The 13307-nt window shown below is 50.8% G+C and overlaps 1 protein-coding gene across 1 annotated transcript in view; it reads left to right on the top strand.

Moving 5' to 3' along the window:
- Positions 1-10984, top strand: part of LOC131943943 (uncharacterized) — a 38842-nt gene extending 27858 nt beyond the window's left edge. Inside the window, exons 19-23 of the mRNA XM_059304332.1 lie at positions 853-988; positions 1376-1482; positions 1774-1898; positions 4986-5102; positions 10464-10984. Of these exons, the coding sequence (XP_059160315.1) occupies positions 853-988; positions 1376-1482; positions 1774-1898; positions 4986-5102; positions 10464-10623 (645 nt within the window). The 3' untranslated portion in view covers positions 10624-10984. The remainder of the gene's footprint in view (positions 1-852; positions 989-1375; positions 1483-1773; positions 1899-4985; positions 5103-10463) is intronic.
- Positions 10985-13307: the final 2323 nt, after the last annotated feature.

The raw sequence follows: 13307 nt of genomic DNA, 5'->3' as shown, positions 1-13307 counted from the left end.
TTGTACGGGCTGGTGGGGGGGGGGGGGGGGGTTGTGTGGGTTGATGGGGGTTGTATGGGCTAGTGGGGGGTTGTACGGGCTGGTTGTGGGTTGTGTGGATTGATGAGGGTTGTATGGGCTGGTGGGGGGTTGTGTGGGCTGGTGGGGGGGGGGTTGTGTGGGTTGATGGGGGTTGTACAGGCTGGTGGGGGTTGTACGTGTTGGTGGGGGGTTGTACGGGCTGGTGGGGGGTTGTATGGGCTGATGGGGGGGTTGTATGGGCTGATGGGGGGTTGTATGGGCTGGTGGGGGGGGGGGTTGTATGGGCTGATGGGGGGGGTTGTATGGGCTGGTGGGGGGTTGTATGGGCTGATGGGGGGGGTTGTATGGGTTGATGGGAAGCTCCCCTCTATATGTTTGTCTACATTGTGTGCAGGGCCCCCTCTATATGTTTGTCTCCATTGTGTTCAGGGTACCCTTTATATGTTTGTCTTCATTGTATGCAGGGCCCCCTCTATATGTTTGTCTACATTGTGTGCAGGGCCCCCTCTATATGTTTGTCTACATTGTATGCAGGGCCCCCTCTATATGTTTGTCTTCATTGTGTGTTTGTCTACATTGTGTGCAGGGCCCCCTCTATATGTTTGTCTTCATTGTATGCAGGGCCCCCTCTATATGTTTGTCTACATTGTGTGCAGGGCCCCCTCTATATGTTTGTCTACATTGTATGCAGGGCCCCCTCTATATGTTTGTCTACATTGTGTGCAGGGCCCCCTCTATATGTTTGTCTTCATTGTATGCAGGGCCCCCTCTATATGTTTGTCTCCATTGTGTGCAGGGCCCCCTCTATATGTTTGTCTACATTGTGTGCAGGGTACCCTCAAAACATCTCTGCCCAGCCTGTTAAACCAGCATGTGTTTAAAGATAGAGGCGCTGCTCTAGGGCATGTGGTTATGGAACTTGGAAAGGCAGAAACCTATGCCATACAGCGGGCACGCAACCAAAACTGTAAGTCTGATTTGTCTGAGAAGTTTTTCTCAAGTCGCAGAACATTAAAGCAACACACGCAACCAAAACTGTAAGTCTGATTTGTCTGAGAAGTTTTTCTCAAGTCGCAGAACATTAAAGCAACACACGCACTCAAAATTGGCTTAAAATGTAGAAAAACCTAGCTTTGTTTTCTGGTTATGGCTGGTATGATTGGTTATGGCTGATACGTCTGGTTATGGCTGATACGTCTGGTTATGGCTGGCATGTCTGTCTGGTTATAGCTGAGAGTTTAGCCATGTGTTGAATGTAAGACAGTGTGATGTTTATCACCCCCTGAACCTTGGGGCCCCATGTAGCTTGGGGCCCCCTGTACTGACCACTGCTAATGTTGCTCCCATGTCACAGCTGATGACTACTCCGACCTACCTGAAGAACAGGGCTCCATCCTCTACAGATTTCTCACCCACCCTGACGGGGTTCCGCTAGAAAATCTTTCAACAGATGCCCTTCAGGTAACCCTACAATTTCTTTCAATCTAGTTGTGGTTAACAAACTTAAGGGCAGATGGTCTTGTGTTGAAAGCGTGTCAATTGCAGATATGTTGAAAGCCCTTAATGGCAGATATGTTGAAAGCCCTTAATGGCAGATGTGTTGAAAGACCTAAATGGCAGTTGTGTTGAAAGACCTTAATGGCAGATGTGTTGAAAGACCTAAATGGCAGTTGTGTTGAAAGACCTTAATGGCAGATGTGTTGAAAGACCTTAATGGCAGATGTGTTGAAAGACCTTAATGTGTCCATGCAGCAAGTGACCAAGCACATCCGCAGATGCCAGGCCTCTCTGATTGCTGCAGACTCCCAGTGCTTGTTTGGTGACCTGCTCAAGGCAGAGGTGCAGTTGACCATTGAGCTCATGCTGCTGGCTTGCAGGTCAGGCAGCACACCACAGACACCACACCTCATCCACATCACACCTCACCACACCTCATCCCCATCACATCACACCTCATCCCCATCACACCTCACCACACCTCATCCACATCACATCACCACACCTCATCCCCATCACACCTCACCACACCTCATCCCCATCACACCTCACCTCATCCCCATCACACCTCACCACACCTCATCCACATCACACCTCACCACACCTCATCCACATCACATCACCACACCTCATCCCCATCACATCACCACACCTCATCCCCATCACACCTCACCACACCTCATCCCCATCACACCTCACCACACCTCATCCACATCACACCTCACCACACCTCATCCCCATCACACCTCACCACACCTCATCCACATCACACATCACCACACCTCATCCACATCACATCACCACACCTCATCCCCATCACACCTCACCACACCTCATCCACATCACCACACCTCATCCACATCACACCTCACCACACCTCATCCACATCACACCTCACCACACCTCATCCCCATCACACCTCACCACACCTCATCCCCATCACACCTCACCACACCTCATCCACATCACATCACCACACCTCATCCCCATCACACCTCACCACACCTCATCCACATCACATCACCACACCTCATCCACATCACACCTCACCACACCTCATCCACATCACATCACCACACCTCATCCCCATCACACCTCACCACACCTCATCCCCATCACACCTCACCACACCTCATCCACATCACACCTCACCACACCTCATCCCCATCACACCTCACCACACCTCATCCCCATCACACCTCACCACACCTCATCCCCATCACACCTCACCACACCTCATCCACATCACATCACCACACCTCATCCACATCACATCACCACACCTCATCCACATCACACCTCACCACACCTCATCCACATCACACCTCATCCCCATCACACCTCACCACACCTCATCCACATCACACCTCACCACACCTCATCCCCATCACATCACACCTCATCCCCATCACACCTCACCACACCTCATCCCCATCACACCTCACCACACCTCATCCCCATCACACCTCACCACACCTCATCCCCATCACACCTCACCACACCTCATCCCCATCACACCTCACCACACCTCATCCCCATCACATCACATCACACCTCATCCCCATCACACCTCACCTCACCTCATCCACATCACATCACCACACCTCATCCCCATCACACCTCACCTCATCCCCATCACACCTCACCACACCTCATCCCCATCACACCTCACCTCATCCCCATCACACCTCACCACACCTCATCCCCATCACATCACACCTCATCCCCATCACACCTCACCACACCTCATCCCCATCACACCTCACCACACCTCATCCACATCACATCACACCTCATCCCCATCACACCTCACCACACCTCATCCCCATCACACCTCACCACACCTCATCCACATCACACCTCACCACACCTCATCCCCATCACATCACACCTCATCCCCATCACACCTCACCACACCTCATCCCCATCACACCTCACCACACCTCATCCCCATCACATCACACCTCATCCCCATCACACCTCACCACACCTCATCCCCATCACACCTCATCCCCATCACACCTCACCACACCTCATCCCCATCACACCTCACCACACCTCATCCCCATCACACCTCACCACACCTCATCCCCATCACATCACACCTCATCCCCATCACACCTCACCACACCACATCCCCATCACACCTCACCACACCTCATCCCCATCACACCTCACCACACCTCATCCCCATCACATCACACCTCATCCCCATCACACCTCACCACACCTCATCCCCATCACACCTCACCACACCTCATCCCCATCACACCTCACCACACCTCATCCACATCACACCTCACCACACCTCATCCCCATCACATCACACCTCATCCCCATCACACCTCACCACACCTCATCCCCATCACACCTCACCACACCTCATCCCCATCACACCTCACCACACCTCATCCACATCACACCTCATCCCCATCACACCTCACCACACCTCATCCACATCACACCTCACCACACCTCATCCCCATCACATCACACCTCATCCCCATCACACCTCACCACACCTCATCCCCATCACACCTCACCACACCTCATCCACATCACAACCCACCACACCTCATCCCCATCACACCTCACCACACCTCATCCCCATCACATCACACCTCATCCCCATCACACCTCACCACACCTCATCCCCATCACACCTCACCACACCTCATCCCCATCACACCTCACCACACCTCATCCACATCACACCTCACCACACCTCATCCCCATCACATCACACCTCATCCCCATCACACCTCACCACACCTCATCCCCATCACACCTCACCACACCTCATCCACATCACAACCCACCACACCTCATCCCCATCACATCACACCTCATCCCCATCACACCTCACCACACCTCATCCACATCACACCTCACCACACCTCATCCCCATCACACCTCACCACACCTCATCCCCATCACACCTCACCACACCTCATCCCCATCACACCTCACCACACCTCATCCCCATCACATCACACCTCATCCCCATCACACCTCACCTCATCCCCATCACACCTCACCACACCTCATCCACATCACATCACACCTCATCCCCATCACACCTCACCTCATCCCCATCACACCTCACCACACCTCATCCCCATCACATCACATCACACCTCATCCCCATCACATCACACCTCATCCCCATCACACCTCACCACACCTCATCCACATCACACCTCACCACACCTCTTCCCCATCACATCACATCACACCTCATCCCCATCACACCTCACCTCATCCCCATCACACCTCACCACACCTCATCCCCATCACATCACACCTCATCCCCATCACACCTCACCACACCTCATCCCCATCACACCTCACTACCCCATGACACCACACCCCACTACCCCATGACACCACACCCCATTACTCCTTACCCCATCCCCCCAGTCACCAGTGTGAATGTACTATCTGAGCCTGTTCCCCACTTGTTGTAGGATAGGCAAAGCTCTGGTGTTGTCAGGCCGTAAACCAGACCATCAAGCAGGATATGGCGTGGTCAACTTCGGCATCAGCAACCTGGCCATCACCACACGCACAGATCTGGCCAACAAGTAAGCTGCTCCTTCTGGCTGTGTGTAGGGCTGTGTGGGGCTGTCTGTAGGGCTGTCTGTAGGGCTGTGTGGGGCTGTCTGTAGGGCTGTGTGGGGCTGTCTGTAGGGCTGTGTGGGGCTGTGTGTGGGGCTGTCTGTGGGGCTGTCTGTAGGGCTGTGTGGGGCTGTCTGTGGGGCTGTCTGTAGGGCTGTGTGGGGCTGTCTGTGGGGCTGTCTGTGGGGCTGTCTGTGTGGCTGTCTGTGGGGCTGTCTGTAGGGCTGTGTGTGGCTGTCTGTAGGGCTGTGTGTGGCTGTCTGTAGGGCTGTGTGTGGCTGTGTGTGGGGCTGTCTGTAGGGCTGTGTGGGGCTGTCTGTAGGGGTGTGTGGGGCTGTCTGTAGGGCTGTGTGGGGCTGTCTGTGGGGCTGTCTGTAGGACTGTGTGGGGCTGTCTGTAGGGCTGTGTGTGGCTGTGTGTGGGGCTGTCTGTAGGGCTGTGTGGGGCTGTCTGTAGGGCTGTGTGGGGCTGTGTGTGGGGTTGTCTGTAGGGCTGTGTGGGGCTGTCTGTAGGGCTGTGTGGGGCTGTCTGTGGGGCTGTCTGTGGGGCTGTCTGTAGGGCTGTGTGGGGCTGTCTGTGGGGCTGTCTGTAGGGCTGTGTGGGGCTGTGTGGGGCTGTCTGTGGGGCTGTCTGTAGGGCTGTGTAGGGCTGTGTGGGGCTGTCTGTAGGGCTGTGTGGGGCTGTGTGTGGGGCTGTCTGTAGGGCTGTGTGGGGCTGTCTGTAGGGCTGTGTGGGGCTGTCTGTAGGGCTGTCTGTAGGGCTGTGTGGGGCTGTCTGTAGGGCTGTGTGGGGCTGTCTGTAGGGCTGTCTGTGGGGCTGTCTGTGGGGCTGTCTGTAGGGCTGTGTGGGGCTGTCTGTGGGGCTGTCTGTGGGGCTGTCTGTAGGGCTGTGTGGGGCTGTGTGGGGCTGTCTGTAGGGCTGTGTGGGGCTGTCTGTAGGGCTGTGTGGGGCTGTCTGTAGGGCTCTGTGGGGCTGTCTGTAGGGCTGTGTGGGGCTGTCTGTAGGGCTGTGTGGGGCTGTCTGTAGGGCTGTGTGGGGCTGTCTGTAGGGCTGTGTGGGGCTGTCTGTAGGGCTGTGTGGGGCTGTCTGTAGGGCTGTGTGGGGCTGTCTGTAGGGGTGTGTGGGGCTGTCTGTAGGGCTGTGTGGGGCTGTCTGTAGGGGTGTGTGGGGCTGTCTGTAGGGCTGTGTGGGGCTGTCTGTGGGGCTGTCTGTGGGGCTGTTTGTGGGGCTGTGTGGGGCTGTCTGTGGGGCTGTGTGGGGCTGTCTGTAGGGCTGTGTGGGGCTGTCTGTAGGGCTGTGTGGGTCTGTCTGTAGGGCTGTGTGGGGCTGTGTGGGGCTGTCTGTAGGGCTGTGTGTGGCTGTGTGTGGGGCTGTCTGTAGGGCTGTGTGGGGCTGTCTGTAGGGCTGTGTGTGGCTGTGTGTGGGGCTGTCTGTAGGGCTGTGTGGGGCTGTCTGTAGGGCTGTGTGGGGCTGTCTGTAGGGCTCTGTGGGGCTGTCTGTAGGGCTGTCTGTAGGGCTGTGTGGGGTTGTCTGTAGGGCTGTGTGGGGCTGTCTGTGGGGCTGTGTGGGGCTGTCTGTGGGGCTGTGTGGGGCTGTCTGTGGGGCTGTGTGGGGCTGTCTGTAGGGCTGTGTGGGGCTGTCTGTGGGGCTGTGTGGGGCTGTCTGTAGGGCTGTGTGGGGCTGTCTGTGGGGCTGTCTGTAGGGCTGTGTGGGGCTGTCTGTAGGGCTGTGTGGGGCTGTCTGTGGGGCTGTGTGGGGCTGTCTGTAGGGCTGTGTGGGGCTGTCTGTGGGGCTGTGTGGGGCTGTCTGTAGGGCTCTGTGGGGCTGTCTGTAGGGCTGTCTGTAGGGCTGTGTGGGGTTGTCTGTAGGGCTGTGTGGGGCTGTCTGTGGGGCTGTGTGGGGCTGTCTGTAGGGCTGTGTGGGGCTGTGTGTGGCTGTCTGTAGGGCTCTGTGGGGCTGTCTGTAGGGCTGTCTGTAGGGCTGTGTGGGGTTGTCTGTAGGGCTGTGTGGGGCTGTCTGTAGGGCTGTGTGGGGCTGTCTGTGGGGCTGTCTGTGGGGCTGTGTGGGGCTGTCTGTAGGGCTGTGTGGGGCTGTCTGTAGGGCTGTGTGGGGCTGTCTGTAGGGCTGTGTGGGGCTGTCTGTAGGGCTGTCTGTAGGGCTGTCTGTAGGGCTGTGTGGGGCTGTCTGTAGGGCTGTGTGGGGCTGTCTGTAGGGCTGTCTGTAGGGCTGTGTGGGGGCTGTCTGCAGGGCTGTGTGGGGTTGTGTAGGGCTGTGTGGGGCTGTCTGTGGGGCTGTCTGTAGGGCTGTGTGGGGCTGTCTGTAGGGCTGTGTGGGGCTGTCTGTAGGGCTCTGTGGGGCTGTCTGTAGGGCTCTGTGGGGCTGTCTGTAGGGCTGTGTGGGGCTGTCTGTAGGGCTGTGTGGGGCTGTCTGTAGGGCTGTCTGTAGGGCTGTCTGTAGGGCTGTCTGTAGGGCTGTCTGTAGGGCTGTGTGGGGCTGTCTGTAGGGCTGTGTGGGGCTGTCTGTAGGGCTGTGTGGGGCTGTCTGTAGGGCTGTCTGTAGGGCTGTGTGGGGCTGTCTGTAGGGCTGTGTGGGGCTGTCTGTAGGGCTGTGTGGGGCTGTCTGTAGGGCTGTCTGTAGGGCTGTGTGGGGCTGTCTGTAGGGCTGTGTGGGGCTGTCTGTAGGGCTGTGTGGGGCTGTCTGTAGGGCTGTGTGGGGCTGTCTGTAGGGCTGTGTGGGGCTGTCTGTAGGGCTGTCTGTAGGGCTGTCTGTAGGGCTGTGTGGGGCTGTCTGTAGGGCTGTGTGGGGCTGTCTGTAGGGCTGTCTGTGGGGCTGTCTGTAGGGCTCTGTGGGGCTGTCTGTAGGGCTGTGTGGGGCTGTCTGTAGGGCTGTGTGGGGCTGTGTGGGGCTGTCTGTAGGGCTGTGTGGGGCTGTCTGTAGGGCTGTGTGGGGCTGTCTGTAGGGCTGTCTGTAGGGCTGTGTGGGGCTGTCTGTGGGGCTGTCTGTGGGGCTGTGTGGGGCTGTCTGTAGGGCTGTGTGGGGCTGTCTGTGGGGCTGTGTGGGGCTGTCTGTGGGGCTGTCTGTAGGGCTCTGTGGGGCTGTCTGTAGGGCTGTGTGGGGCTGTCTGTAGGGGTGTGTGGGGCTGTCTGTAGGGCTGTGTGGGGCTGTCTGTAGGGCTGTGTGGGGCTGTCTGTGGGGCTGTCTGTAGGGCTGTGTGGGGCTGTCTGTAGGGCTGTGTGGGGCTGTCTGTAGGGCTGTCTGTAGGGCTGTGTGGGGCTGTCTGTAGGGCTGTGTGGGGCTGTCTGTAGGGCTGTCTGTAGGGCTGTGTGGGGCTGTCTGTGGGGCTGTCTGTAGGGCTGTGTGGGGCTGTCTGTAGGGCTGTCTGTGGGGCTGTCTGTAGGGCTGTGTGGGGCTGTCTGTAGGGCTGTGTGGGGCTGTCTGTAGGGCTGTGTGGGGCTGTCTGTAGGGCTGTGTGGGGCTGTCTGTAGGGCTGTGTGGGGTTGTCTGTAGGGCTGTGTGGGGCTGTCTGTAGGGCTGTGTGGGGCTGTCTGTAGGGCTGTCTGTAGGGCTGTGTGGGGCTGTCTGTAGGGCTGTGTGGGGTTGTCTGTAGGGCTGTGTGGGGCTGTCTGTAGGGCTGTGTGGGGCTGTCTGTAGGGCTGTGTGGGGCTGTCTGTAGGGCTGTGTGGGGTTGTCTGTGGGGCTGTGTGGGGCTGTCTGTAGGGCTGTGTGGGGCTGTCTGTAGGGCTGTGTGGGGCTGTCTGTAGGGCTGTGTGGGGCTGTCTGTAGGGCTGTGTGGGGCTGTCTGTAGGGCTGTGTGGGGCTGTCTGTAGGGCTGTGTGGGGCTGTCTGTAGGGCTGTGTGGGGCTGTCTGTAGGGCTGTGTGGGGCTGTCTGTAGGGCTGTCTGTAGGGCTGTGTGGGGCTGTCTGTAGGGCTCTGTGGGGCTGTCTGTGGGGCTGTCTGTGGGGCTGTCTGTGGGGCTGTGTGGGGCTGTCTGTAGGGCTGTGTGGGGCTGTGTGGGGCTGTCTGTAGGGCTGTGTGGGGCTGTCTGTAGGGCTGTGTGGGGCTGTCTGTAGGGCTGTGTGGGGCTGTCTGTAGGGCTGTGTAGGGCTGTGTGTAGGGCTGTGTGGGGCTGTCTGTAGGGCTGTGTGGGGCTGTCTGTGGGGCTGTCTGTAGGGCTGTCATAGACATAGACACAAAGGCCAGTTTCTTTGTGTAAGGATGGGTCTCTGCGTATTAGGTTATAATCAGAGATGGATATCTCATCATCATTTATAAAAGATTGTAATCGAGTTTCAGAGAAACCAAAGATATGGAAAGGATTGTTGGAATTGTTTAAAATTTTTAGAACTTCATGGTGTTTATTAAATATTTGGAAAATATTTAAATGGCCCAATTTTAGCCCACTTTGTGAGGGCCAGGATGATGAAAATAGACAATGCATAAAGATAATAAAATATCAATGAATAAGAGATGTTATAAACAAAAATCAATATAATGAACTAATTTAAACAGAATCAGTATAACTGTCTTACAATTACACACTTTGTCACCCAGTAAAAACAAACACTCGCTGCTCTTCACACTGCCTTACTGTCTTTCTCTCTCTTTTTCTCTCTCTCAATATATATATATATATATATTTATATATATATATTTATATATATATATATATATATATATATATATATATATATATATATATATATATATATATATATATATATATTGCTATATAAATATACAATTGTATCAATATGTATTATATTTAATATAGTACCGTGAGCTAAACTAGTAGAGAATAGTAAGTGAAAATGTGTTAGGTTCCAGTCAATGAGCTTCATTAATTTCAACAGGAAGGCGCTTAAGCGACAACATTAGAGCTTGATGTAGCAACAAAGGGCTAAAGCCCATTAAGTGGTGTAAGCCTTGGTTCAGCAAAACATTGTCTGGGCTAGAGTTCAATTGACCTGAAGATATTGTTGGTGGCATATCAACAGTCGAAGATTCATAAACCAAATCAGCCTTTGTACCTTTTACGTTTGAAAGGTGCACCTGGTCTTTATCTGTTAAGCTGACGGCTCTTTGGGGATACTTTATTTTTTTTTAGCAAGAATACTGCTTCCAATTTTAGTTAAATGAATACTGTCACTGTACAAGCGTTGTTTTGTAGCACCTGACTTAGCAGTGAAAAAAGGTGTATTGTTTATAAAACAGTATTTATATCTAATGCAGAAAGACTGTAAAAATCTATAATTTATTTCTATCAAGTGCCTACCCTTGCCCCGACATTGACGGTCTGAATGATTGAGCCACCATTTATTTCCCTCAGGTTGCTGGAGCTAATCAAACAGTTCAAGGAAGTCTGGACACAGAGGTCTAACCCCATCTATGGATTGGATGACTCACTGGAGAGGCTCCGCAGTTTGTTTAAAGTTTTACTGCCTGAAACTTCACACACTGAGCATCTAAACATGGAGCCCAACTTTTAGGGGTGTCAATGTAACTCTAAACTTAGAGCCCAACTTTTAGGGGGTGTCAATTTAACGCTAAACTTGGAGCCCAAGTTTTGTTTGTATACAAACATTAATGCTTACCATGGCATCTACATGATATGAGCAATGTCAACATCTGTTTTTTTTTAGACACGTTCTGTTGACAGCTGGGGCTTCAGGCTTGAATTTTGTCTTTATTTGATTGACAAGCTTAACCCTTTATTGTCCAGGCATTAAAAACATTATGTGGTCATCCATGAATGACATCAAGCTTTTAAAGACTATCTTTAACCCCCCATCACAAGTCACAGAGAGCCTGACACCCCCACCTAAAATGATATCATAATGATGTCTGAAACCCTCCCTCCCCCCCCCCCCCCCCCCCCTAAAATAGCTACTGATTTTGGTCGTCAAAGAATATTAATCAATTTTAAAAACACCACAACAGCTTTCTAAATTGCGAATTAACTACTAAAATTGAGCTTCTAACATTATTTTATAAAAAATAAAACAATGTTATGTCATGATGTCATAGGACATGAAAGGGTTAATGAGGACCAGTCTGTTACAGCTAATTTATTGATAAAATAAGTTTGGTACTGTATTTTATTCGTCTCATTTATTTTTGTAAATATATCATTGCACCAGAAACGCTATTGTCAATGTGCTGACATTAGTAACTCAATATAACCATTTTTTTTTATCTGTGATAACTGCCTTGCCATGAATGTACATATCTACTTGTATCTTAGTGGCTGATAGCACAGATTGGTGGTTTCTCTTGGTCTACTTGTACATGCTGAGTTGTTATATGCATTGCTGTTAGTTAGGCTATAGTCTAATGATGTAGTCATATAGTCCAGACAAATGATGTAGTCATATAGTCCAGACAAATGAGGTAGTCATATAGTCCAGACAAATGATGTAGTCATATAGTCCAGACAAATGATGTAGTCATATAGTCCAGACAAATGATGTAGTCATATAGTCCAGACAAATGATGTAGTCATATAGTCCAGACAAATGATGTAGTCATATAGTCCAGACAAATGATGTAGTCATATAGTCCAGACAAATGATGTAGTCATATAGTCCAGACAAATGATGTAGTCATATAGTCCAGACAAATGATGTAGTCATATAGTCCAGACAAATGATGTAGTCATATGATGTAGTCATAAAGTCCAGACAAATGATGTAGTCATATAGTCCAGACAAATGATGTAGTCATATAGTCCAGACAAATGATGTAGTCATATAGTCCAGACAAATGATGTAGTCATATAGTCCAGACAAATGATGTAGTCATATAGTCCAGACAAATGATGTAGTCATATAGTCCAGACAAATGATGTAGTCATATAGTCCAGACAAATGATGTAGTCATATAGTCCAGACAAATGATGTAGTCTAATGATGTAGTCATAAAGTCCAGACAAATGATGTAGTCATATAGTCCAGACAAATGAGGTAGTCATATAGTCCAGACAAATGATGTAGTCATATAGTCCAGACAAATGATGTAGTCATATAGTCCAGACAAATGATGTAGTCATATAGTCCAGACAAATGATGTAGTCATATAGTCCAGACAAATGATGTAGTCATATAGTCCAGACAAATGATGTAGTCATATAGTCCAGACAAATGATGTAGTCATATAGTCCAGACAAATGAGGTAGTCATATAGTCCAGACAAATGATGTAGTCATATAGTCCAGACAAATGATGTAGTCATATAGTCCAGACAAATGATGTAGTCATATAGTCCAGACAAATGATGTAGTCATATAGTCCAGACAAATGATGTAGTCATATAGTCCAGACAAATGATGTAGTCATATAGTCCAGACAAATGATGTAGTCATATAGTCCAGACAAATGATGTAGTCATATGATGTAGTCATAAAGTCCAGACAAATGATGTAGTCATATAGTCCAGACAAATGATGTAGTCATATAGTCCAGACAAATGATGTAGTCATATGATGTAGTCATATAGTCCAGACAAATGATGTAGTCATATAGTCCAGACAAATGATGTAGTCATATGATGTAGTCATAAAGTCCAGACAAATGATGTAGTCATATAGTCCAGACAAATGATGTAGTCATATAGTCCAGACAAATGATGTAGTCATATGATGTAGTCATATAGTCCAGACAAATGATGTAGTCATATAGTCCAGACAAATGATGTAGTCATATGATGTAGTCATAAAGTCCAGACAAATGATGTAGTCATATAGTCCAGACAAATGATGTAGTCATATAGTCCAGACAAATGATGTAGTCATATAGTCCAGACAAATGATGTAGTCATATGATGTAGTCATATAGTCCAGACAAATGAGGTAGCTGGAACTCACTCCATAGTTAGTCATTAGCTGGGGCCGCACTCCATAGTTAGTCATTAGCTGGGGGCCCACTCTAGTTATTCGTTAGTTGGGGTTCCCACATTTTCAGACAAAAAAAAGATGATAAATGTCTCTTTTCAAAGCATTTCACAAATGTGTTTATGTCAGTGTATTAAAATGGAACAAAATATTCTTTATATTTTTATATGATAAAATTATCTTATTGTAAAAATGTATGCACCAATGTATTCCAGTATTGTTTTAGGTGAATTATTGATGTGGAGTAACTCAGGTAAGTGGTGTACCTGGCTTGTGTGAGAAGAG

This window comes from Physella acuta, unplaced genomic scaffold (assembly GCF_028476545.2).
Source record: "Physella acuta isolate Inbredline_101_S28 unplaced genomic scaffold, ASM2847654v3 ptg000473l, whole genome shotgun sequence".
Lineage (NCBI taxonomy): Eukaryota > Metazoa > Mollusca > Gastropoda > Physidae > Physella > Physella acuta.
Note: the sequence above shows the minus strand (reverse complement) of the source record. Positions and strands in the feature narration are given on the sequence as shown.